This window comes from Mustela lutreola, chromosome 10 (assembly GCF_030435805.1).
Source record: "Mustela lutreola isolate mMusLut2 chromosome 10, mMusLut2.pri, whole genome shotgun sequence".
NCBI lineage: Eukaryota > Metazoa > Chordata > Mammalia > Carnivora > Mustelidae > Mustela > Mustela lutreola.
The window spans coordinates 100,630,044-100,656,982 of NC_081299.1; the positions used below are offsets into that span (position 1 = coordinate 100,630,044).

General features: G+C 36.6%; 1 protein-coding gene across 2 annotated transcripts in view; it reads left to right on the forward strand.

Moving 5' to 3' along the window:
- The window catches only part of MAN1A2 (mannosidase alpha class 1A member 2), a 195,967-nt gene that overhangs the window by 146,105 nt on the left and 22,923 nt on the right, over window positions 1–26,939 (forward strand). Inside the window, exons 9-12 of one of the 2 annotated variants that reach the window (XM_059137472.1) lie at window positions 9,644–9,759; window positions 12,839–13,058; window positions 18,488–18,582; window positions 21,704–21,819. In XM_059137472.1, coding sequence (XP_058993455.1) covers window positions 9,644–9,759; window positions 12,839–13,058; window positions 18,488–18,582; window positions 21,704–21,819 — 547 coding nt within the window. Of the gene's footprint in view, window positions 1–9,643; window positions 9,760–12,838; window positions 13,059–18,487; window positions 18,661–21,703; window positions 21,820–26,939 lie in introns of both variants that reach the window. The other variant, XM_059137471.1, reaches the window with a different exon arrangement.

Consider the following 26,939-nt stretch of genomic DNA (forward strand, 5'->3'; position numbering starts at 1 on the left):
CAAAATCTGTTCCTTCATTTCTTCTTCCCTTTGGTTAATTTGGGCCTTCCGTTCTCTCCCTCAGTTTAGTATCACCCTTACTGCCTCACCCTTCGCAGTGCTGTTTTATGGTCTAATCATCTCTTGCACGTACTCTTTATTCAATGTATTGGGCTTGTAGAAGGCCATTTTGGTTTGGCTATGTGCTGTAGGCCAAAGCCAGAATATAGGGGAACAAGAAGCAAGTAGGTGAGGAGGAAAGAAGCAAGAGTAAATTTAAACTCTTTTAAGAGAAAAGAGAAACGGGGTTTAGGTATTTGGTTATTTTTAGAAAGTACATTCTTGGTTTGTCTCCCTCTCTTGATTTCTTTCCTGTTTGCCCTCCCTTGCCCTGTGGTCCTCCGCTCTATTCCTTATGTTCCACATATGAGTGAAACCATATGGTAACTGTCTTTCTCTGCTTGACTTCACTCAGCATAATCTCCCTCCAGTTCCATCCATGTTAATGCACACGAGAGACTCTGGACTCCGGGGCCAGTAAACTGAGGGTTATAGAAGGGAAGGGGGTAGGGGGATGGGGTGACCAGATGATGGGTATTAAGGAGGACATGTGTTGGAATGGGCACTGAGTGTTACTTGCAACTAATGAATTGTTGGCCACTACAGCAAAAACTTAGGATGGTAACATATGCTGGCTAACTGAACATAATAAAAAAAAAAGAGAGAGAAAGAAAATACATTCTTACTACAGTCCCCTCAATAGTTGAAATACTATATCTGGATGCTGAGCTATAAGAAAATTAAATATTAAGGAAAACCTTAATATCAAGACTTTTGTGTGTATTTCTGATAATTCACATGAATGAAGTTTTGTAAGGTTTTTAAAATTATATTTCAGTGGATAGTTCATATAAGCAATTGAATATACTACAATTATAGACATCATAGTATTGGAATTAGGAAAATTTAAAAATGTACACGTGTAAATTTTATTGAAACTTGAAATAATGAGTACTTAAGGTAGTTAATGCATTCATTCTATAAACTTTTTTGTTGGACTTGTAAATATTAAGTGTTAGGTATTATTATTTACCTCATAACTATTTGTTGCCCTAAACTGAAAAAGAGTGAAAGATTTTGAAAACGGAATCATTTTTTTAAAAAATGTGATCTAATTCATTTTAAAAAAGAAAAAAATGCCCCCTTTAAAAAAAAGGTTTATTTATTCATTTATCTATGGAGAGAGAGTGAATACGTTCATCAGTGTGAGAGGGTGAGGGAGAATCTCCACTAGACTCCCATGCTGAGCACGGACCCTGACATGTGGCTTGATATTATGATCCCAGAGATCGTTATCTGAACCAAAACCAAGAGCTGGATGCTTACCTGACTGTGCCAACCAGGCACCTACCCCAAAAAGAAAAAATTCAGGTTATTAATTGTGAAATGCTATTCACACTTGAAAATAGGAAGTCAGCCATTTAATAATTGCTCATTGAGCACTCTCTAAGTAAGAATTGTGCAAAGCATTGTAGGGTATTATATAAAGAAACAAGCCAATGAGTATCTCTTCTCAGGCTGCTCGTAGTTTTGCAGAGTCTGCTTTCCTTTAAGGCAACTCAGACTTACCAGCATATTAAACAAGGCCGTTATCAGACTCATTGTCTAATTTTTTTCTCTGATATATCAGTTTTTAAATAGTTGTTTTATATTCTATGTTTGCCAACTTTTCAGTGCAAATTGATCAGTTTTGGCTTTATACACTTATTCTCTTGGCACTTTTTTTTTTTTTTTAAAGATTTTACTTATTTATTTGGCAGACAGAGATCACAAGTAGGCAGAGAGGCAGGTAGAGAGAGAGGGGGAGGCAGGCTCCCTGCTGAGCAAAGAGCCCAATGTGGGACTCCATCCCAAGACCCTGGGATCATGACCTGAGTCGAAGGCAGAGGCTTTAACCCACTGAGCCACCCAGGCACCCCCTCTTGGTACATTTTTTAAATACACTTATTTTAAACTTGTTTTCAGAAGGTAGCTGCACTATTTATTTATTTATTTGGTTTGAAGAATTCCAACTTATTTTATTTAAAAAATTTTTAAATTTACATTTTATTTTTTCTATTTTATTTATATTTTATTTTTTCAGTGTTCCAAGATTCATTGTTTTTGCACCACACCGAGTGTCCCATGCAATATGTGCCCTCCTTAATACCTACCATCAGGCTCGCCCATCCCCCCACTCCCCTCCCCTCCAAAACCCTCAGTTGTTTCTCATAGTGCACTCTCTCATGCTTTGTCTCCCCCTCTGATTTACCCCAATTCACTTTTCCTTTCTAATGTCCTCCATGTTATTTCTTATGCCCCACAACAAGTTAAACCATATGATAATTGACTCTCCCTACTTGACTTATTTTGCTCAGCATAATCTCCTCCAGTTCTATTTGTTGATACAAAAGTTGGGTATTCATCTTTTCTGATGGAGGCATAATACTCCATAGTGTATATGGACCACATCTTCTTTATCCATTTGTCTGTTGAAGGGCTTCTTGGCTCCACAGTCACGATTGTGACTGTTGCTGCTATGAACATTGGGGTACAGATGGCCCTTCTTTTCACTACATCTGTATCTTTGGGGTAAACACCCAGTAGTCAGTTGCAGAGTCATAGGGCAGCTCTATCTTAAATTTTTTGAGGAATTTCCAACACTGTTTTCCAAAGTGACTGCTCCAACTTGCATTCATTATTTACTTTTTCATGGTGTAGTACATTCTCCCATTCGCATAGTTGAGTTCTTTACTGATGAGTTTTCCTTATGTGCATTGGAGTTTTCATTTGTAAGTTCAGTTTCAGTGAGAGCTTCATGACGTGTACGTTTTTCTTTCCACTTTCACTACTTACTGCTCCATTCCTGGCAGTTTTATTAATGCTTCCATTGGCTCATCAGTTCAGAACTTGGGTCTTTTTTATACTGGAATGTCAGTTTTCCCAAGGATATAACACATCTGTTTGCTCAAATATGTAGCAGTTTATCCTAGTCTCAGTCTTGCAGCTGTTTCTGCTTCCTTTTGCTAGTCTAGGAAACTTAATTTCACACCCCGAGTTCCACCATGAGTGAGTGCTTTGAATCCCATTATGTTGGAGGAAGTAAACTTCTGGATGTATTTATTTATTTACAAAAAATAGAAGCTCCTGCTTTTAACACTGAGTTTCTTTGTATTTCTTACCTACTACAATTTTTATTTTGTTTTCAAGTGTAGAATATCTTTTAAATAATTATTTCATCCTTTGTTGTTGGTATGTGCTCTGGGGGACAGGGTGATCTTGTATGAAGTTAAAAGATCATCTTGACAATAGCCATTGTATAACAACTATTTTTGCGGGGGTCGGGGGAGGATGACGACAGAGAGAGTGGGAGAGAAACAATTCTAAGCAGGCTCCACACCCAGTGTAGAGCCTAATGGAGGGCGCTCAGCCTCACAATCCTGGATTACAGCCTGAGCCAAAAGCAAGAGTTGGACACTTAACCAACTGAGCCAGCAGGCACCCCATGACTATGACAATTTTTTAAAGGTTTTTCTATGTTCCCCCTAAAATCATCCTGAATTACAGAGTGGTAACAAGCTTACAAGTCCCACACCATCCAGAAATACTGTAGTAAACCAAGATGCCCTAAGTTCCTATCTTCTTTGATTTTTATTGAAGATAGGACAACCTGAGAGCAGATCAGGAGACAGGGAAGGAGAAGTCATACATATATAGCATTAACAAATTGCAGAGTTATCCAGAAAGAACTCAAATTTGAGAAAGTTTTATTAGAACTTCTGCTTCATGGTGGAAGATTGAACTATAACTTCACTACTGTGGTCAACCATCTTCCTAGAGACCACAGTGAAATGGAAGTACAGAAAAATGTAGAAAGCAGTTAACTCAATAGAGTAAGGAGATTTGGAGGTAAGTGGGAGATCATAATGGGCAAGATTATTTAAACAAATTTGCTTAAACAAATTAGTGTAATGCACTGTAGCTGGGAGTGTGTGAGTAGACCTGAGAAAGGCGCAACCTAGAATATAGTAAAAGAGCACTATAAAAGGGTGACTGATGAAATTCCAGAATGATTCAGAGTTCATAAACAATAGGTAAACATAATTGAATAAATAAGTGAGGAGTAGAGTTAATAGTAGGTATTTATTGAAAGTCATTATAGGAAACAAGTGCTCCACTTGAAATTCTTTTTTTTTTTTTTTTAAAGATTTTTATTTATTTATTTGACACAGAGAGAGCACAAGGAGGGGGAAAGGCTGAGGGAGAAGGAGAAGCAGGCTCCCTGCAGAGAAGAGGAAGCCCCATGTGGGACTCGATCCCAGGACTCTGGGACCATGACCTGAGCCAAAGGCAGTGGCTTAACCAGCTGAGCCACCCAGGTGCCCCTCCACTTGAAATTCTTATGCACCAACTCATCCTGGAATTTTCAGATAGACAAAACTCTGTAGCACTTCTTTTTAAAAAGTTGAGTGATTTCATTGAAGAGGAAGTTAAAATTTTCCATGTGAATATTAGTACCCCAGAATAAAGCCTCCCTTTATTCTAAAATTCAAGCAGATCCAGTTTCACAACAAATACCCTGTTCCTGACTCTAAGGCGAAACCTGGCAGTTGGCCTACCTTTCCTCAACTTTGCCTCCACAGAAGGCATCCAGTCAGAATTCCCACTCAGGAGAGAGACCTAGTGATGTTCACTAGACCTAGTCTGTTCAGTGGAAGAGTATCCCCTGTTCTGTAGAGGAAACCCCCACTAACTACCCAGAATTTTAGTCTTAACACAGATAAATAAACAGTGGTTGGTTGATGCAGTGGGATATCAAATAGCAGCACATACATACAACAACGTGGTTGACTCTCACAGAGCATTGAGATACAGAAGATAGCCACAAGAGAATATATAACATTTATTAAATACACCAGTAGACAAAGTTAAACAGTAGTGGTTGGGAGAGGGTATCAGATGATAACCATATAAAAAAGTGATTACATTTTTTTTAACCGAAAATTAAGATCATGGTTATTTTTGGGGATCTGGGAATAATAATTGAGAAAGGGTACATGAAAGGTTTTTGGGCACTAGCATTCTTCTGAGTAGAGATTATACAAATATTCTGTATAATGAATTTTATATGCTTTTCCATGTGTATGTTAAATTTCACAGTGAAAAATATTTAAAGTCAAAAGGGGATCCTGGAAGAGACTGAAGCAATTCCATAAACAAGCATACCTAGTTTTTTTTTTTTTTTTAAAGATTTTATTTAATTTGACAGACAGAGATAACAAGTAGGCAGAGAAGCAGTCAGAGGAGGAAGCAGGCTCCCTGCCGAGCAGAGAGCCCGATGCGGGACTCGATCCCAGGACCCTGAGATCATGACCTGAGCCGAAGGCAGAGGCTTAACCCACTGAGCCACCCAGGCGCCCAAGCATACCTAGTTTTTTAGAGAACTCTAAGATGATGATGTATTCATAAAATAGGAATACAGTACTATGAAAAAAGAAACAGAGAACAGAGAAGAGCTCACAGGTGAAAAGTGGCATTGCTTACAGTAAAACCACAGTGAAAGGACTAAAATAAAAACATTAAAAAAAAAATCACAGGGGTGCCTGGGTGGCTCAGTGCATTAAGCCTCTGCCTTCGGCTCAGGTCGTGGTCTCAGGGTGCTGGGATCGAGCCCCGCATTGGGCTCTCTGCTCAGTGAAAAGCCTGCTCCCTCCCACCCCGCCTGTCTCTCTGTGTACTTGTGATCTCTCTCTCTGTCAAAAAATAAATAAAATCCTTAAAAATAAATAAATAATTCCAGAATATAGAGGAAGAAGACTAAGAGAGACTAAAATCTGAGAGTAGGGACGCCTGGGTGGCTCAGTTGGTTAAGCAGCTGCCTTCGGCTCAGGTCATGATCCCGGCGTCCTGGGATGGAGTCCCACATCGGGCTCCTTGCTCGGCGGGGAGCCTGCTTCTCCCTCTGCCTCTGCCTGCCATTCTGTCTGCCTGTGCTCGCTCTCTCCCCTTCTCTCTCTCTGATAAATAAATAAAATCTTAAAAAAAAAAAAAAAAAGATAAAATCTGAGAGTAAAGAATAATAGAAAATCAATCCAAGAGGTCCAGTTTCCAACTAGTAAGAGTTTCAGAAGAGAGAAACAAGCAGGTGAAGTGAGGAAAATAAATAATGGAAGAGAATTTTCTCAGAGTTGAAAGATGCAGATCTATTATTGGAATAGTGCCCAGCACAATGAATGTAAGAAAACATTTGAACAGTATCAAAATGCAGATGTAGAGCTTAGAAAGGCCAGTTGAGTTTGAGGAAGGGGATTGGAGAAAAGAGGACACGTTGAGCCTTTAAAATAGTATTGCTAATGTCTCTCGCCCATGACACGATGTCACGGGACATTGGGGCAGTACTTTTGAGAACCTCTGTGGGAAGAGGATTTCCAACCTGGAATGTGATACCTTTACAATATAAAATTAGGAAGGGGAGCATAATAAAGGTATAGTTATGATCCACATAGTCCTTTCTGGGAAATTATATAAGAATATGACAGTAAAACAAATGTAAACAAGATGACATGTTGAGGAAACCATGGTACAACTTGGGAAAGCAGGTACAGTACCCCTGAGAGAATAACCAGCTTGGGGAGGAAGGCCTCAAGGGCAATGAAATAAACATAGGAGGGACTCTGTGTACTTGGAAGTGACACACCTGAGGGGCTGGAAAGAAAAATGATGAAGGAAAAACAGGGGAGACCACAGACAGGCAAATAGGAGGACAACTGAAACAAGCACGTTTTTAAGCAGTTGATGAGAAGCCCAAGACAAGACTGGGCAGCTGGTAAGATAAAATGACATCATTTACCAAGTGAGTCAAGACATCATGACATGACCACAACACTGAAGTAACAGTTTTGATGGTGACATTTTGTCATAGTTGTTTTATGCAGCTGTTTTAACATAGTTCCTCGCCAAATAAAAAATTACTGTCTTCTGGTTCTTTAGCAAATAATGGACCCAAAGGCACCCCTCAACATTTCTGCTTTATGTATATTCTCTGTCCCTAAATATAAGGGACGTTCCCTGTCTACTCAATTCCATATTGTTTTAATATTTTACAAATATGTGTTATCTTTTATGATTTCCAGTAACTTTAAAATATTTAAGTCTGTTGGAACTAATTTAGCATCTGAGTGTAACTTAGCCTTTAAACCCATTGTCATATATTACCATCATTATAAAATTCTTAAATGTAAGTATGACAAGTATTAAAAGCTCTTAGAAATCTAATTGTGATCTTCCTCTACAGTCTGAGAGAAAACTGTGTTCTTTTCCTCTGAGTGTCTTCCCTAATACCCAAGCACTTTAAATGTTAGAGACTCAGAAGCCTACATAAGGCAGGGGGCTTTTTCTAGATGGAAAACAAAGGAGATCATTGAGCTCCCAAATCATTCTTGAAAGCCACTTCATATGAGTGGCTATTTTATGTGAACTTGACAGGTCATTTAGTGATAGAGGTCAGAAAAATGGTTATCTTTGGAAGTTGGAGTATTGATTGGGAGGGCCACATGAGGGAGATTTTGGAATTTTGGAAATGCTCTATATTTTTATTTTGGTGGATTTGTGAGTGTATAGATGTAAGAATTCATTCAAGTGTACACTTAGGTCTAAAGAAAAAAATGTGAGAAATAAGAGCATTTGAGATGCAGGCCATTGAGGATACAAGCGAATTACTAAAGTATTAGAGATCATGTTTAAAGTGAATGGTGGCACTTTCCCCTGTTTATTTCTATAACAGAAGATGATTTAACCACATGAGTTACATGTATTCCAATAATGCATAAATATATACAGTAAAAATTGAAGGGCTACTTTCTTAGAGGTAATCACTGTGCACGGCTGTCTTTTCGGACCTTTTCTATGTTACAATAATATTCTTTAAACATACAAATTTTTAGTAGTATCAAACTGTGGTTTTCTGAAACTTGCCCTCCCTCTATTTAACAGCATATAATAGATGTATTCCCAGTAGCAGATGAAAGATTCACCTGATCCTCTTTAATGATTACGTGTTCTCTTACAGTCTGTTTATACTGTAATTTATGTAGCTACATCCCTAGACCTTTGAGGTTATCTGACGTTTTTATTAATGGATACAGGGCTCTGATGACCTTTTTTTTGTTTGTTTGTTTTTTTAACATCTATACTTGTGTATTTGTGCAAGTGTTTGTTAGAGGATAATTCCAGAAGTAGAAAATGTAGTTACATTTTGATAGCAACTACAAAAATTGCCCTCTGTTCCCAGCACCTGTGAACCGTAACTTTATCTACATTGGATGGTGTGAGTTTTAAAAAATGTTTGCCAATTAAATAAACAAAAATGGAACCTATTGTTTTAATTTGCTTTCCTCTGGTCACTAATGGAGTTGATCTTTCTTTCTTATTTTAATTATCAATTTGTGTTTCTTTTTTTAAATAATTTGTGTGTGCTCTGAAGCAGTTTTCCTTATTTAGTTATCAGAGTTCTTTGTATAGGGTATTAATCCTTATTTCTGTCATATATACTGCAAATACCCTATTCGATTTCTTGTCTTATAAATTCATTTATGGTAGCTTGTACCAGATGATGCTATAAATCTTTTCTTTTGGGTTTTGCCTAAGAACATTATCTGCTTAGGAAGGGCAGACATCTTCTTGTATTTTTTTCTGGAATACTTACAGTTTTGTGTTTTACTTTTAAATCACTGATCCACCACAAATTTATTTTTGTGAGCTTATGCATGTTCCCCCAAACGGATAGCCAGCTGTTTCATAAACCACCCAGTGGTCCATCGTTTCCTCACTAAAGTCGGAAACCAGTGCTGGTACTCTGTGAATGATCGACAAGTCATAAAAATGTGCTGTTTTTCTTTTTTGGGCAGGGAGGATGTGAGTTTTTAAGCAAAGTTTAAGAATGTAGAATGGGGCTCATGGAAAGGGATAGAAGAATAGTGTTGCCTTGGGGATTGTGCTGTTGCCTTGGATAGGATTAAAAGTATAGATGGGGTAGAATAAGAATACACATAGGGCAGACATATGAAGTAAGAGTTATATAAATAGCAATCAAGTGTATCCATTCAATAGCTTATTATAGTATGCAAAGTTTTACTACAAAGAAATTCTTTGCTTTTTCTCCTTTTAGATTTATTTTACTTTACTGTCTATGGCACAGAAATCATCACTAACCATCCTAGAGAAAAATGGGCTCTTTTTAGTTAACATCAGATTCAAGCGTATCTCATGTTTAATCTTACAGATTGTATAGTTAAAGTCATTAATATATGAAAGATAATTGTTTTCACTTTTGGAAAAGTATGATTGTGTGATGGTATACAAACTCTATGGCTGAAGAAAGACTCCTACGTATGTGAAATACCCCGTCCCCAGAAAGGGATTTCTGGAAAGTTGGATATACATGCAGAGGGAAGTGATAAGGGCATATTTTTACTGGACTGAATTTGAAGTATGCTGCAAACAAGGCTGTCAATATAATTTTTAAATTACTGATCAGTAATAGTCATTATACTTGAAAAAGATTATTTCATTGTTTTCTGTCTTCTCTCTTCTCCACCTTCATCCTTTCCTTTTTCTTTTATTACAGATCACACATCAGTTGGTGGGCTGGGAGACAGTTTTTATGAATACCTACTAAAAGCATGGTTGATGTCAGATAAAACAGACCACGAGGCAAGAAAAATGTATGATGATGCTATTGAGGTAATTCTTGCCAGAACACTTACCTGTTTAACATTCTTTGAATATACAGTGTGTTTCGTAGTGACCAGTGACCACCTATGTGCATTTGATTCTTTGCCCTCACTGTAGAGTTTTAGTATTTTAATCTAAAAGTCTTGTATTTTCCTTTATTCTGGCTTTTTTTTTTAAGATTTTATTTATTTATTTGTCAGAGAGAATGAGCACAGGCAGACAGTGGCAGGCAGAGGCAGAGGGAGAAGCAGGCTCCCTGCTGAGCAAGGAGCCTGATGTGGAACTCGATCTCAGGATGCTGGGATCATGACCTGAGCCGAAGGCAGCTGCTCAACCAACTGAGCCACCCAGGCATCCCCCTTTATTGTGGCATTTTAAAGAAATTGTTGAAGAATAAATAAGTAATGGTTTATGTAAGAACATTTATTATGATTACTTTTAGTTATTGTCTACACAGACTGGAAAAACTTGTGACTTTACATATATTTTCATAAACATTTCTTCTTTTAGCTGATATTGAACCTACTCAATAATATGGATCAATAATAAGGGCAAAACACTTACCTAATATTTTCCACACACCAGGAGCTGTTGTAACCCCTTTTACATGAAATGAAATCATTTCATCTTTACTACCATTTTATGCTTGAGAACCTCATGGCACAAAGAGGTTGAGTAACTTGCTCAAGTTCACAAAAGCTAGCAAGTGATGGAGCCTAGAACTGAACAGTCTGGCTCCAGGGCCTGTGCTTTGAGCCACTTTACTGTATTATTTCATATTTATATAAAATAGATATAAATGTCTGTCACCTCTTACAAGCTGTGACAGTTTAAAATGGGGAAAGGTTTCAGTCTTGGAAGCACTTATATGTGATATTTCCAAGCAAAAACTGTGAAATAGAGAAGTGTGTCACCCACTTATTAAGTTATTTGCTTTCCGATCCAGCACAAACCCATAGCCCTTGAGTGATTTTAATCGGTTTTTAAAGTTGTATTGGAGCGCCTGGGTGACTCAGTCAGCTAAGCATCTGACTCTTGGTTTTGTCCCCCTCCCCAAATAAATAAATAAAATATTTTTTAAAAATCAGGTTTTAACAGTCTCTCTCTCTCTCTCTCTCTCTCTCTTTCTATACATATATATATATATATATATATATATATATTCTTTAAATTTTATTATTTTCACTGAAGTATAGTTGACACATAATGTTGCATTGGTTTCAGGTGTGCAGTGTAGTGATTCAACAGGTCCTTACTGCTGTACTCACTGCAGGCGTAGCCACCACCTGTCACCGTATAACACTATCACAGTACCACTGACTCGATTCCCTGTATCCCTATGACTGGGAGCCTGTATCCAACTACCCTTCACCCATTTTGCCCATCCTCCCACCCTCCTCTCCTGTTCTTGATATTCTTAAATTATGTTTTCTCTACGTTTTTCTTCATCAGAGTTGTTTGGATTTTCAAAGAAACACATTTAGACTTTGTTGACTTTGTATAATTTTGTATATAACAACACCATTCTGACTGTGGTTGATGATCAATATTCAGAGTTCTAGCTATTGTGTTTTTAAATTAAAGCAAGAATCTTATTCTTTTTATAGCCTTACTTTTGGGGGAACTAAGTCCCTCTAATTTACAGAATGCACAGATGCTAGACTGATAATTTGGTATATGGTGTTTAGTCCATTGTAGGCATTCAGTAAATGTTTCTTGGGTAGGCATCTATTGAGTGCCTTTCCTGTGGAAAACACAGCAGATGCCATGAGGCCCACAAAGATGAAAAATACTGTCCTTGTATTCGGAAAACTAATCTTTTCATTTGTGGAGTTAAAACAATAATCAAAACTTAGAAATCAGTGCTAGTCTCTTCTTTTCCTTACGACCCAATTCCCAATTCCCCTGACAGCCCAAATACAAGTATTTACCACTTATTTATAAAATGACTTCTTAGCTGAACATTTATTGACTGCATACTACACTTATGGAGTATAAGATGATGAATGAGGCATAGTCCTTACAATTCTGTAAAGCAGACATTATCATTGTAAGAAATACACAATAAATTTTTCCAGAGCTGATTGTTACCAAACTTGTCAGAGAACAACACACAAAAATATGGGTTAAGTCTTATTCTTTTTTATTGTCCAAAAAGTGTAGTCTCTAATTGTATATAATCCTTTTCACCAAAGAGAACTGGATTAATGGTGTTTCTTAGGCTTTTCCATAGAATTATCTCTAAAGGCAGAGAACTAATTTATAGCCCCTCCTAGCAAAGTCTGAGAACATAGTCCAAAGGAACAGAGCTCCTAAAAAATCTAATTTTTATAAAGCTAAATGTACTTGTTGGAGACTATGTTGTGTTACATTCAAGTTGAATGTAAAATATTTCTCTTACCATCCCCACATCTTTTGAGTAAAGTTGGCATTCCAGGAAGATGGACTCTGTTTTCACATGGCCTCTCATCGCCATGACACAGCACCCAAAACAGATACCTGGGTTTGCAAAGTAAGGGGCTGAGGGGTGACATTTAAACTTCTAACTGGTTTTGAAAGCTTTATAGCATACAAGCTGCCTCACCTAATAGTGCCTTTTAAAAGCGCTTTGACAAGAGCTGTGGTTACGAGGAAAAGGAGAGACCATTTTTACTAAATACCAAAATCATATTTTTCTGATTAACCTAGGTATCCTCCTCTTCAGCTTTACTGTATGAAATAGAAAATAGATTGATAGAACCTTTTGGGTTATAACTTGTCATCATGATCTCAACTGACTGATTCTTATGAATTCCATTTAGCGCTAGAAGAAGAACACCTGTAATGCAGGTCATGTTGTGTCTTTAGGTCAGTCTTCTGTCTCCCACCTTGTCTTTATCCTGGTAGTGATGCGGTATTCAAGATTCTGTGTGACTTGTTTGCTCTCCAAAACTTACTTTTTATAAATTAACTCTTCCAGGTAGGGAAAGTTACTGATTTGTAGAATATCCTATTACCTATTAAGGTTTTATGATAACTTGAAGAATGTAATAAGTTTGAATACTAACACTTTGCTTCTAAAATTTTGAATTTCTACTCTTTCTTACAGGCTATAGAGAAACATCTTATTAAGAAGTCCCGAGGAGGTCTCACCTTTATTGGAGAATGGAAAAATGGGCACTTGGAAAAGAAGATGGGGCATTTGGCCTGTTTTGCTGGGGGAATGTTTGCACTGGGAGCAGATGGTTCCAGAACGGATAAAGCTGGTCATTATTTAGAGCTAGGGGCAGAAATTGCACGTACATGTCATGAGTCATATGACAGAACTGGTAAGAGTGTTAATAACACTAACCACTTAGACTAACAACCTCTAAGTTAAAAATATATCCAGGAATTAGAAGGAAAATATATAGGCATTTGTCGCTTTAAAATAGTTATTCTAATACAGTAAATCATTTTTTTAAGAATTTTAATTTTAATTCTGGAGATGTGTTCATTTTTAAAAATTATTCTGAATTCTACTGATTTTATTAATAAAGATTTTTAAGAAATTGTTTTAAGCATGTCAGGTGGGGCATTTGAGGATGTGTGGAATGACATTATTTACTTTAATATAGTAAGAATCCATTTTAGCCATTCATTTCAGCTTCTGTAAAACTAGTTACTTAAAAGAACACAGAATTGGCTGATTGGGGTTACTTGTCTTGCATATCCTCTTGTGAAAATAAGAATGACCAAAAAATAATAGTAGTTATATTGAATGTATAATTGATATCTGGGTCTTTTAGTAGTCTCTTAGTCAATTCACCGATAATTTGGGGATTAATTGTGCCTTAGACAAAAAGGATCCTCTGTTGCTTTAGGCAAATATGTTATGTTATGTAATATTACTGGGTTGCAGGGTCCTTACTTGGAAAATGAGATGGTTCTCAGTGGTGAAAAGGATTGTTCTTAGGGGTGGGGAAAAATATTTTTATTTATTTTATTTTGAAATATATAAAGACTAGATATATATACAGTCATGGATAGATAAACATATTTGATCAAATGCTGGCCTTGTTGATGAACAGGATAGAAGTTCTCTAACAAAATATATTGATGAGTTGTTAATCAAAATTTCATGGAGAGAGAAGGCAATCAGGTTTTTTTTTTTTTAAAAGATTTTATTTATTTAACAGACAGAGATCACAAGTAGGCAGAGAGACAGGCAGAGAGAGAGGGGGAAGCAGGCTCTCCACTGAGCAGAGAGCCCTGGACTGAGGTCCCAGGACCCTGAGATCACGACCGAGCCGAAGGCAGAGGCTTTAACCACACTGAGCCACCCAGGTGCCTCGGCAATCAGGTTTTTTAACAGACTTCAAAAAGGATTGAGAAATACTAAAGTAGACCTTCCAAGATTTTTTTTTCTAGTTTTAAAAAAGCGTTTCTATATGAAATAATGGAAAATGAGTTCACAAAAAGACTAAAAACTAGTAATTTCTGTTTGCGATTTCAGAAGTTGAGTTGCCTTTATGAAATAACTGAATTTCCATTTTAGGATTTATATAATAAGGAGTTGAACTTATGGTGAAATTGACCTTTTAGTTCCCTCAGTAACTCAGGGATTCCATTTCTTGACAAAAACAACTAAGTCAAAAGGACTTTGAAGTGGATGTTATTTTGGAGTGGATTAGTGTTTGTATGTAGTACTTAAAAAGTTGGTGATCTAATTATAAGTAGAAGCTAAGTTATATTAACATGTTGACCATATGGAGTATCAAGTGTATATTTAAAATACAGCTAAAATCAGTAAAACCCTGAGGATCACAATGGATATTTGGTATGCTTATTATGATAGAGACTTGTTATGCAGGTTTCGACCACAAATGAAATAAAAGATAAAAAAAATTGTAGGGTTTTACAGAGCAGACATATTAAAAATATGATATACTATTGTTAATAATTAATGCTATTAATTATTCACTCCATTAAAAGTGAACACCTCTGATGTGCCAAGCCTTACACTGGGTGCTTGCAGATGAAAGTGTGAATAAGACCTATCTCCTACCTTTGAGGAATTATAGAATACCAGAGTTAGGAGAGGATTCCCTGACTGTCACATTTCATAGACATTGCTGATGCTGATAGGAAGTACTGTGATACTGTAGAAAGGAAATGTGCCTACGATTGAAAAGCCCCATGTTCCACTATTTATTATCTCTGAGCTTTAGACAACTCGTTTAACCTGCCTAAGACTCAGGTGCTCCATCTGCAAAAAACTGGAACAACAATACCTACCCTGTCTTCCTCAGTATGTTGGTTCTCATGGTCACTATTACATGGCAAGTCAGTGACCTTGTGACCTTCTTTGCCATGGTATGCCCCAAAAGATAACTGTTTGATTTGTGTCCTGTATTTTCAAGTCTTTCACTGTTTTTGCGTATCTTTAATCTCGACTTAAATCCTTTAATTAAACGGTAGAGTCCTAGTGTTGCTTCCTTCCCACTTGGTAATTACATCTCCTGTGTTTTGGTATAGCTGTGCTAGAATTTTTTGGCCGGCTTATTTAAAAATATCCACTCACTTTTTAGTAGTGATTCTAGCTGAATTCATACCATAAAGACTTTGGAATTTCACTTTCATTTGTTATTGGAATTAGAATTAATACTAATGCAAAATTTGGTAGTCCTCATATTTCATCTTCTTGATGAGCATGGTCTTCTGCTAAATAATTTAACAAGGTTTGTAGGAAACATTGCTGAATCTGTTCATGAAACCAAGTAGTAACTTAGTGTAGTTTCAGACCTATTGTATCTATATGGGAAGCTAGATTGATAGATTATTTCAGTTTATTCTGAGATATAAGGCAGAATTGGTGCCAAATGAGGTCTTAGACTTTAGAGTCTAAGAGTACTGTCCCCCACCCCCGTTTCTAGATTTAAAACAAAACAAACAAAAAACCCCAAAACTCCTGAACATGAATAAAATAATGACTTAATTAATTTAATTTACTTCTTACTGAAGTTGGCTAAGGTCTTCCCTGGACCAAGTGCAGTATATTACATTTTGGGAGAAATTTTAATGTTTACATACATATAACATATTCAGTGGACAAGAGAGCCATTAGACATGGAGTTTTGGACATAACTCTTTTCTTCCTTAAAGGAAGTTAATAGGGAAATAGTTTAAGTTCTTCCTTTACTGTTAGCCTTCTGAAACTGAAGTCCAACCACCTATCCCAGTATATTCCTCATGCTTTTTTATCTTTTGTTGGATTACTTTTCCTGACCTAAGATGCTTATTTTTCCCATCTCTACAGACTCTATCTGGAAGAGCCCTGTGCCTTACAAACTTATCTATGCCACCTTTAAATGTATTTTTCACTGTCTTACTATTGACCTTTGTCACATTTGATATTTTATTCTGATTTTTTTTTTATTTGTGCATGTCTCTTCAGTTTGCTTACATTATATGATTTTTGCATCCTCTTAGAGTTCTTTTTACCCAGGTACTAAATTATTTATGGTTTCAACTCATTTTTACTTGCTGGATTAGTTAGTTTCCTTCTGGAAGTGAAGTATAAGTATAAATGGGAAATTTAAGCTAGAAAATAGAAATTAAGTGCAAGATTATTAGGAAATTATTTTTTATCATTCTTAAACAAAGGAACACCTAAGAAATAATGCCCTCAGAAACACAAAACTAGTGATTTGACCAGCCTAATGGATATAATTGGTACATAATTTAGGCTTGTGCATTCTTATTTACCAACTTCTCACAAAGCAGATATGTTCTCTTCCTGGTATGTCTTTTTTGTGAAGTTGTGAATGGCCAATCAGAGAGAGAGAATTTTTAGTGAGAAGTTTAAAATATTAGTATCATGCAGCCAATTTCTACTTCCAGTTCAGGCAGTATTATCATTACAGAAGTTACTGTCTCATTTAACATTAGCCTTAAGATTAACATTTGAAAACTTCATATGATCACCTCTTAGCATTCATTCTTTGAGAAAGGAAAAACACAAGAAATTCAGATAAAATGACTTACTCTACTCTATTGGATTGCTATCATCTCATTGCTTATGGTGTTTAACTTTTATTGTCATTTTTTTTTTCCATTTATTCATTTGACGGAGATCACAGGCAGAGAGAGAGAGAGGGAAACAGGCTGCCTGCTGAGCAGAGAGCCCGATGCGGGGCTCGATCCCAGAACCCCGGGATCATGACCCGATCCAAAGGCAGAGGCTTTAACCCACTGAGCCACCCAGGCGCCCCAACTTTTATTGTCATTTTAAAAACATTTATTAAATGCCAAATCATATTTGACCATATCCTGACCTTGTTAATAAACAGGATAGAAGTTCTTTAACAAAAAATATTGATGAGTTGTTGGTTAATCCTAACCTCAAATCCCATTGAAGAGCTAGCTGGTAAAAGCTTTATGTGCACACAGAGTTATGCATATGGTTTCACAGGCTTCTTGGCAGAACACTGTCTTCTTCTGGAGCCTGTCACAGAGTTCATGACCCTCAGGTTGAAAATCTCTTGCTTGAGTTCTGCTTTAGTTCTCTTAGACTTAGCGGTAAATTCTTCTGGATCACATATTTGCTTTCAGTAGAACAATCAACCATTGGTACAAGGCTTTTGGTTTTGTGTATTTTCTTGGAGGTGATGGTTGGTGAGAAAGACTTGGTTTTCACATTTGTATGGGATTACTTAGAGCTTATAGTGTCTCCCTTGTAGTGCTGAAATTTGCTACAGCAACCCATGTCGTGCCAGCAACTGTGGCATGGTTCTGTTTGTGGTCTCCCAGCATTATAGTTCTTGTTTTACCTTTTCTTTTCTGAGAAAACATAAAAATGTCTAGCATTTTTTGAAAGAGATGAGAGACCTTGAAACTACCCCTAAAAGGAAAGAAAAATGGCAGCTGAGAATGGTAATTATGTGTGAGCCCAACATCCCAGTGGAAGATGACTTCACATTGATCAGATTTAAGGTGCTTGGTGTGATTAGAAAGAGGTTATTGAAAAGACTTTAATGTAGTGCTGTATTCTAGCCTGAATGGAAATCATGTCATTCAAAAAATAGAATGTAGTGTTGAAATATATGTGTAATGGCCCTGTTTTATTCAAATTGATAAATGGGCAATACTGATGAAATTCTTGGTGATTGACAGTTTGAATCTCTTCCTTACTATATATACAGGGGCCATAGGAGAGAAGAGTTTATCTTTAAAACTGCTTTAAGTTTGAAAATACATTGCTTTTTATATACTGTAGGATGCTCAAAAAGTGTATCATCTACACCTTAATCTAATTCAAGATCTGAGCTCTAAAATGTTTTCTTACATATGTGTGTTCTATTTAAAAGGACTTTAAAATTGTTCTGACTTAAAAAAAATTATTCTGCACAGTACAATTATCTGCCTCATTTTATTTTTGAACAGAACAGAATATATAATGTGCTTATGTCTAGCTTTGCATTTGTTGCCAGAGGATTACTAGACTCTTGTCAGTATAGTTGGATTTAGCGGTATGTTGATGTGCAGTATGTATGAGAAATATTTCATGTCAGGATAATAAGAATATTTATAAGGCTAGTATAGGAAAACCAAATGTGGATCTTTTAAAGTCACTGATTTTGCAAAACAGCCACAATAAAAATAAAACAAAATGAACATAACTTTACATTATACCCCATTCTTTCAGGGGAAAAAGAAGCTCTGGCGAACAAACACAAATGGTTTATTGTGCTCATTTGTTTCTTTTGTCATGTTACAGCATTAAAGCTGGGTCCTGAATCATTCAAGTTTGACGGTGCAGTAGAGGCTGTGGCAGTCCGGCAGGCTGAAAAGTATTACATCCTCCGTCCAGAAGTAATTGAAACCTATTGGTACCTATGGCGATTCACTCACGATCCAAGATATAGGCAGTGGGGCTGGGAAGCAGCACTGGTAAATAAGCCAATATTTCATTTCATGTGCAAGAGCATTAAATCAAGCCTGCCCACAGAGCCACATGTCCTCATCCATGTTACCTCATGTTCAGCAATTGTAGTGAGGCTTTATTTATCTGATGCAAAAACTCTGTTACTCAATTTAAGTTGCAAGTTTCTTTCTTTTCTTTTTCCTTTCCTTTTCTTTCTTTCTTTCTTTCTTTCAAGATTTTATTTGTTTGAGAGAGAGAGAGGGAGAGCACCAGCAGGGGAGGGAGGGGCAGAGCTCCCTCTGAGAGTAAGTAGAGTAGTAAGTAAGTAGACTCCCCACTGAGCACAGAGCCTATCCCTGTTGTAGGGCTTGATCCCAGGACCCTGAGATCATGACCTGAGCTGAAGTCATGATTTTGCTCAACCGAGTCTCCCGGGGGCCCCTTAAGTTAAGTTACTTAAGCAGTAGAAGTAAACCTTAGAATCCAGTTTAGTTCTTGATGAAAACTATTTTCCTCCTGATGTTCACTCATTCTTCTTCTTGAATAATGAAAAATCATTTAAAAGACATGATGGGTTTAAGTATGATTACACAGTTTCTTTACTTGCTAGTTAAGGCTTAACCTCTAGGAAAAAAAAAATCCTGAAACTGCCCAGACTCACAGCTGGGATAGATTACCCACTATTCACTTCAGCTTGTGTTCCAAGTAATTTCTTAGTGGACCATCATAAGAAGAATCAGTGAATTGTTAAAATTTTTCTAGATTGAAAGACTGTTTATTTACTTATCTATTTATGAGACATTTTTACTAGCTAGTAAGTAAAGAAGTCAAGTGGTTTTTTCTTAAAATCCTAGCCTTTCAGAGAACCCCATGGCTGTCACTACCTAGAGAGAAAGAAAAATATTAGTCTTCTCATGAAAGTATAGCATATTCCTGGGAGTGAGGGAGTGTTTTATTCTTCGAGATACACTAATTATGACAAATAACAGTAATTATTACGGATATTCATATACCAGTTGTATAACTTAATGTTGCAGCCTAGACAGAATTATGACATTGTAGGGGAGGTAAATAATGTTAGTAAATATCTTTGGTAAGAATGTTCAAGATATGTTTTAGGGCAGAATGTAGACCAATTTATGTAAAAAAAAAAAGGTTTCACAACTAGAGTATAAAGAACGTGAACTGAAATAATTACACTTTAAATTCAAGTTTCAGAAGATGCCATGATGAGGAAAGGCAGAGATGGAGATAAAAGAGGAAGATTTGTATCTTAATTCACATTTTAAATAGAAGTTGCTTTTTTGCCCATCACTGGACATACCCATGACGGATATGAAGAAGGTAAAGGGAAGACAGATTGAGACAGAAGAATAGTATCTTGTATGTCTTCTGTTTCTGTAGCTTTAGCTATTCCATTCACATCTTCAGACTTCCAAATTTGAGTATATTTGCATGAAAACTTGCCTTCAAGAAATTATCCTAAATGACTTAAAGATTTAGTCATGCCTCCCTGCCACTTTCACAGTATCCTTAAACTGCTCTTGATAGCTTTCTGGTGGTGAAGACACATGATCATTGTAGAAAACATGGCATTTAAAAACTCCTGAATTCAAAATATGTTTAAAATATTTAGATAAGAGGGTTGGCTCAGTTGGTTGAACAGCTGACTCTTGATTTCAGCTCAGGTCATGATTTCAGGGTCCTGGGATCAAGCCCTGTGTTGGTCTCCATGTTCAGTAGGGAGTCTGCTTGAAAACTCTTTCTTCCTCTTTCTCTCTCTGCTCCTCCCCCTGCACGTGCACATGCACTCTCTCCCCTCTCTTTTTTTCTCTCTTTCTCTTAAATAAGTCTTTTAAAAAAAAAAATATTTAGATAAAGTACCAAACTCTTCGGTAAGACGACTTTTAAAACCCAGCTGTAGTAAAAATGGAACTATATAAAAATGAACAGCTTGATTAAATAAAAACTTTCAGTGTTAATTAGCTTTTCATTAGAAAAGAGGAATACCAGAAGAGTAAGAAAGGTAACAAGATTAGGAAAAAGAAGCCATGGCGGTAATGATTAAATAATTGTACCTTCATATGACAGTGTCTCAGGGTTATGTAGGGCAGAGAAAGAAAAGAACCACATGTGATTCAGCTTCTCGTGAATGGCTTATTTTTATAGTGATGGACCTGCATAAGCAGGATATTTGCTTCCTTTGAATTAAAAACAGGTTTGAGTGGGTGCCATTTGATTCCATGTATTTTATTTAGACATGTTCAGAGATGCAAGAAGAGATCTAAATTAAGAATTTTAGCTCACAGTTGGGCAGTAGAGCACAGTAGTTAATAATGTGGAGCAAATTACTATTCTTTGCCTTAGTTTTCCTGTCTGAAGTAGAGCCTATTGAGACACTTCATGGGTTGTTAGAGATTTTAATGTTATTACATATGAAGCCCTTACAAGACCCTCCAGCACGTAGCAAAAACTTCATAATGGTTAGCTTTTAATATTGTAATTATTGTAACAGCTATGTGGGTGGGTACATCCTGCCAGTTGGTACCACCTGTAATGCCTAACTTGTAGGATTGTAATATAATGTCTGTCATACAGTACGCTTGCAGTAAATATTACCTCATTGCTACTACTAGGGAGAGCTCCTAGGTAATAACTTTTTTCAAAGCATGTTTTGGATTGTTTATTCTTAGAAGTGAAAAAAAAAATTGTCTTTGAAATTTAATTCAAACTAACCTCCCCTGGTTTGCCAAAATTAATGAGGGTTTATTGTGCTAGACAGGTCTCTAATTCAGTGTGAATAGTCCAAACTTGACTTTCCCAAGTGAGGAAAATGTAAGATGTTTTTGAAAGATTAAAGAGTTTTGGAGAGGGAAAAGTTCCACAGGAAACAGGATACCTCAGTTAATTTTTCCAGTGCAAGAATATTTCCATTTGATAATAAATCTTATTCTTAACCTGTCAAATTCTTACATAGATCTTTGTGAACTTTTGACTACGGTTCCTTAATTTGTCCTTCAAAACTTGATATTCTGTGGAATTGATTGTTTTGTCTGATTGCTTTCACAGGCTATTGAAAAGTATTGCCGAGTCAGTGGTGGTTTTTCTGGGGTGAAGGATGTGTATTCTTCTACTCCCACACATGATGATGTACAGCAGAGTTTCTTTCTTGCTGAGACACTAAAGTAAGTAGATGCCTTTAAAAAGTTTTTATTGTGGGCTGGTTTTGCTGTATGATCACTACATGATGAATTATGACTGTGTGGTATGTTACACTAGGTTTTATTACAAATATCTTTTTTTTTTTTTAAGATTTTATTTATTTATTTGACAGAGAGAGATCACAAGTAGGCAGAGAGGCAGGCAGAGAGAGAGAGAGGAGGAAACAGGTTCCCTGCTGAGCAGAGAGCCCGATGCGGGACTCGATCCCAGGACCCTGGGGTCATGACCTGAGCCGAAGGCAGCGGCTTAACCCACTGAGACACCCAGGCGCCCATTACAAATATCTTTTTATGTAATTGGGTCTTAAATTTTTAGCTGCATCTCAAGAAGAGTGACATTAACTATGAGGTAGATGTTTTGTCAAGTAAGAGTTTAGTACCTTCATTTTGTCCTTGGCTCTGTGGTGTGCATTGGAATTCCCTGGAAGACTCCTGAAAACATGCATCACTTGGGCCATACCCACAGAGTTTCTGATTTAGTAGGTCTTAAGGCCAAACCTAAGAATCTGCATTTCTGATGGATTCTCAGCTGATAGTCATGATGCTGGTCCTGGGACCACACCTGAACTCTCTACTCTGGCTAATGAAATCAGTTCAGAATAATCATGGAGTTTTAAAGGTCCTGGAGGATATATGATCATAGTTATGCATCCTCCCTATGAGGTTTCCTCTAAAGATATACATAAAAGGAAGGGGGGGGGGAGACAGCTATTACTTGAGTTTATTCAGAACTCCAGGCAGAGCTCTATAAATTGACCTGGAAGAAGGTGGAGGCTTGAAATGTGTCCGCTTCCCTAAGGACCTACAAAGTAAATATCTTTTGATAACCTCTCTTAAATTTCATAAATTTCCTGTCTGCCTATTCCTGAATGCTTCATAAACTGTCATTTCATTTGTTCAAAAAAAAGTATTTTCAACTCCAGTAAGGATCATTTGTCGCATTTGGTTGTCATGTCTCTCTGGTTTTCTTTAACCTAGAGCAGTGTTCCATTTTGCTTCTGTCTTCTATGACATTGACATAAGTGTTCAGGCTGGTTGCTCTGGAGAAAGTCCTTTAGATATTTGTGCTTTGTTTCTTTGTGATCGGATTTAGGTTAAATGTTTTGGGCATGATATTATATAGATGATGTGTCCTCATTGCATCCTCTAAAGAGGCACATGATAAAAGGTTAACCCATTACTGGTAACTCCAAGTTTGATCATAAGGTTAGATTCGATTAACGTAAAGAATCTTACTTGTTGGGGCACCTGGATGACTCAGTGGGTTAAAGCCTCTGCCTTCGGCTCAGGTCATAATCTCAGGGTCCTGGGATGGAGCCCCACATTGGGCTCTCTGCTCAGCGGGGAGCCTGCCCCCCCCCCCAGCCTGCCTCTCTGCCTACTTATGATCTCTCTCTCTGTCAAATAAATAAATAAAATCTTTAAAAAAAAAGAAGAAGAAGAAGAATCTTTCTTGTTTTTTGTGAGTGATAAGTGATCTGTGGAGTGGTAACTCCCTGATTGGGTAAATATCCTTTTTCCAATAGTCTTTCACCCAGTGTTACTAGCATCTTACTCAATCAACTATTACTGTAGTAGTGGTCAAATGCTGATTTTGAGGCTTCTAGTCTTAAAAAGAAATTACTTGATTTTCAACATTTGTATACCATTTTCTTCATATCACTCTTCTGCTCAAAAAGCCACAGCTCAAAAAGCTCATCTCTAGCATCATTTCTCATTTCTTTTACTATAGATTCTATCCTTAAATCAAGCTATAGTCAAATATATATATATATATATATATATATATATATGAATATACATATGGAATATATATATTCCTTTGCATTTCATTGCCTATTTCATATTTCATTGGCTCTGACAGGAATACCTTACGATTTCTATCAATTCCCCTCTCTTATTTCTAAATTCATATCTCACCTGTTACAGATTGGCTTTCATAATTCTAATTCCTCATCAATATAGACCTTGAGTACTTTAGTACATGGGATAGGGCTGCAAATTTGTGCCATGCTGCCTTTCCCTTTCCAGTATGTGTATGGAATATCTCCAGATCACCAGTTGACCACCTTGGTACTTTCACTGCGGAGTTCAGAAAGAATCCATTTGAACACAGCACTCTAGGTAACCAGTTTATTTATAAATAAATATGTGTATATATATATGTAGAGAGAGACACACACACACACACACAACAGTACTAACTACAATACTAACTATAATACTCAACTTCTAGAAAAACACATATATGTTTGGATCAATAAAAATGAAAAAAATCAAACAAGAACAATCAATTTTACAGGTAATTATAACAACATCTAGACTGAAGAAATTATTACAGTTGAGTACTACATTCAGCCCCAAGCTTCTTGGTAGTTAAAGCAAAAAGAAAGCATTTTGTTCAGTGTCATTCTCATCTTTGTGAGTTGGGAGAATGTATTACTGTAACAAATGAGACTGAATTTTTTTTTTAACCGCTAAATTTTAAGATGACTTAATTTGATAGCTCATTATTAAAGACTGAAATACTAGATGAAGCATATAAAAATGCCCTTATTATAGGTCAAAAAGAGTTGAATACTAGGAATTTTACTTGGTTCAACCTAGTTCAACCTAGTATAAAATGTTATAGAAGATGTCAGACTATTAATGTGACTTATTCTTTATAAAAACTTGTGGCATTTGAATCAAGACATTTCTGTGAAGACTAATATAGGTTTATGTGTTCTTACTATTAACATAGAGCTTAAAACTCTATAGAGCCATGAAGACTAGTATGATTTCCTAGATTTTTCTTAAATACCAACTAAACAGGAGTGGTTCAGATTTATTGTTAATTCATTACAGGGCAATAATCCATTAGTTGTAGCTACCAGAGATGGCAGCTGATTAGCTTGGCAGTGGCAAAGTTAAGTGTAAAAGCCTGTGGTCTTCACCTAGTTGAGGGCCATTTAACCTGGGGTGATATACTATATCTAGATGGACTATAGCTGTAGGTAGACATTTTCCTCCAGAAGATAAGATGCTGTGTCCTCTTTCCTTGCTTCCCTTAGTAGTTGCTAATTTGTTTATTCCTATAGCATATATACTGATGGCACAATAAAAACTATGTAATCAGTAAGGTCAGAGATAGATTTCTTCAAAGCCTCTTTCCTTAAAACCCTTACATTCTATTAGAGGAAATAAAACACGTGCAGATTTGTAAAAAAAAATGTTAAAAATAGTACATAAGAGAAATGTTAATAAAAAGCAAGTTTTCTCAAGGAGGAAGAGTTTACTTAACCTAGAAAGCATAAAGAAAGACTTCCTGAAAGTGGTGGCATTTAAACCAGACCTGAAAGCAAGATGAATAGAGTAGGATGAGTTCATATTTGGGGAGTAGCTATAAGGCAGACAATGAAATATTAAGGATGAGATATAAGCACTCTTTAGTGTAACTGACGGTTGCTAGTTTCTTATGAGATACAGAGATTTGGAAAGAAGGAAGAGTAGGAGATAACATTAAAGTTTTCATTGTGGGTAATTTTAAGGATTATGACACCAAGTTGCAAGAATAAATAGATTTCTAGAAAAGATAATGGGTTACTTTTGACATGTGTTCCCAGGAGACATTTGAAAATACAGGTCTGGAGCTAAAAGTACAAGTTCAGGAAGATTTTTAAGGATGTAGAGAAAAGAAAGCATATAGCTGATCCTTTGAAGATGCCTACGTGTAACAAAGGAGGTGTTCCAGGTTAGCCTGGTAGAGTGCATTTATCCTCCACTCTCTCTTGAAAGCCATTAGAATGATTATAGAGGGCTAAGAAGGTGTAAAGAACAAGCACAAAAGAAACGAGAAAGAAATCAACAGCAGACAAGAGATGTCTGCTTTTAGAAGATGGAAAACAGGAAGCTACAGTACCTGCATGAGGAGATGTTTATGAAAACAAACTGGTGAGTGATTCATAACCTTGGAAAGACCAGAAACTGTAGGGTGTGTGGTAGGGTTGACAACTGAGGAATTTTTAAGTAAATTTATGTAAGGAGTAGCTAGACCCCAGGTTCACCCCTGCTTCATCTCTACCATGAATGAAACTAGAGATTTTTTTTCTGAAGAGGTCGAATCATAGAGGCTGTGGACTTAGCGATGTCAGGCACAGCTGAAAACAGGAGATTGGAGGCTTCCTTTCTAGGAAATGAATTAGCCTACAGAAAGAAAAACTAGAGCTGCTGCTACATGAGGTTTTGACAGAAAAATGGCCACATCCTCCTCTGTTCCCCAGTGGTGCAGCCACCAGTAAATGCCAACATGCCTATGGTTTCTAATTCACATTAGGGGCCTGGCTTTTAAATATTAATGCGCACATTGACTTAGAAATATTATCAAGCCTGATGTTTATGTATATATACTTAGAGTTTTTAAAGTTTATTTTAAAAAATAAAATATGATTACAATGAGGTGATTTGAGAAAATATCCCAGGAATGAAGGACTTGAGTTTCCAGTTTGAAAGCAGCCATCAAGATTCCAGCATAGTGGATATAAACAGACTCACACCAAGACACAATGCTGTATTCAGAACCCTTGGGGTAAAGGAAAGATCTAATGGCCTCCAAAGAGAGGGAGAATAAAAGTCTTGGAAAAATGATCTGACATTAGGATAGCTTCAGACTTCTCAAGAACAGTTGTGAAAGCTAGAAGCGGTGGATCGGTTCATTCAAAATTACGAGAGACAATTAATTCCAACTTCGAATACCAAGTTTTAAGTCATGCAAAGTCTCAAAGGTTTACTATCTGAGTTAATGCCTTGGAGGATATATGCTATCAAAACTGAGTATAAACCAAAACAGAAGACATGGGATGTAGGGAACAAGTGAAAGGAAGATCAAGAGGGTTATTGGTCTAGACTGAATGTGACAGAAGACTCCGGAGGGATTTTCTCCAGATTAAATTTATAGGATGTTTCTATCTGAATATTTTAAAAGTAGATTTAGACAATTGAAGATTTTGGTGTATTATTAGTAATAAATACAAGGCAGTCTGCTTTTTAGGTGAGGGGAGGAATTATGTAAGAAAGGAAAAGCCGTGAATGCTTTCAGCTAATGG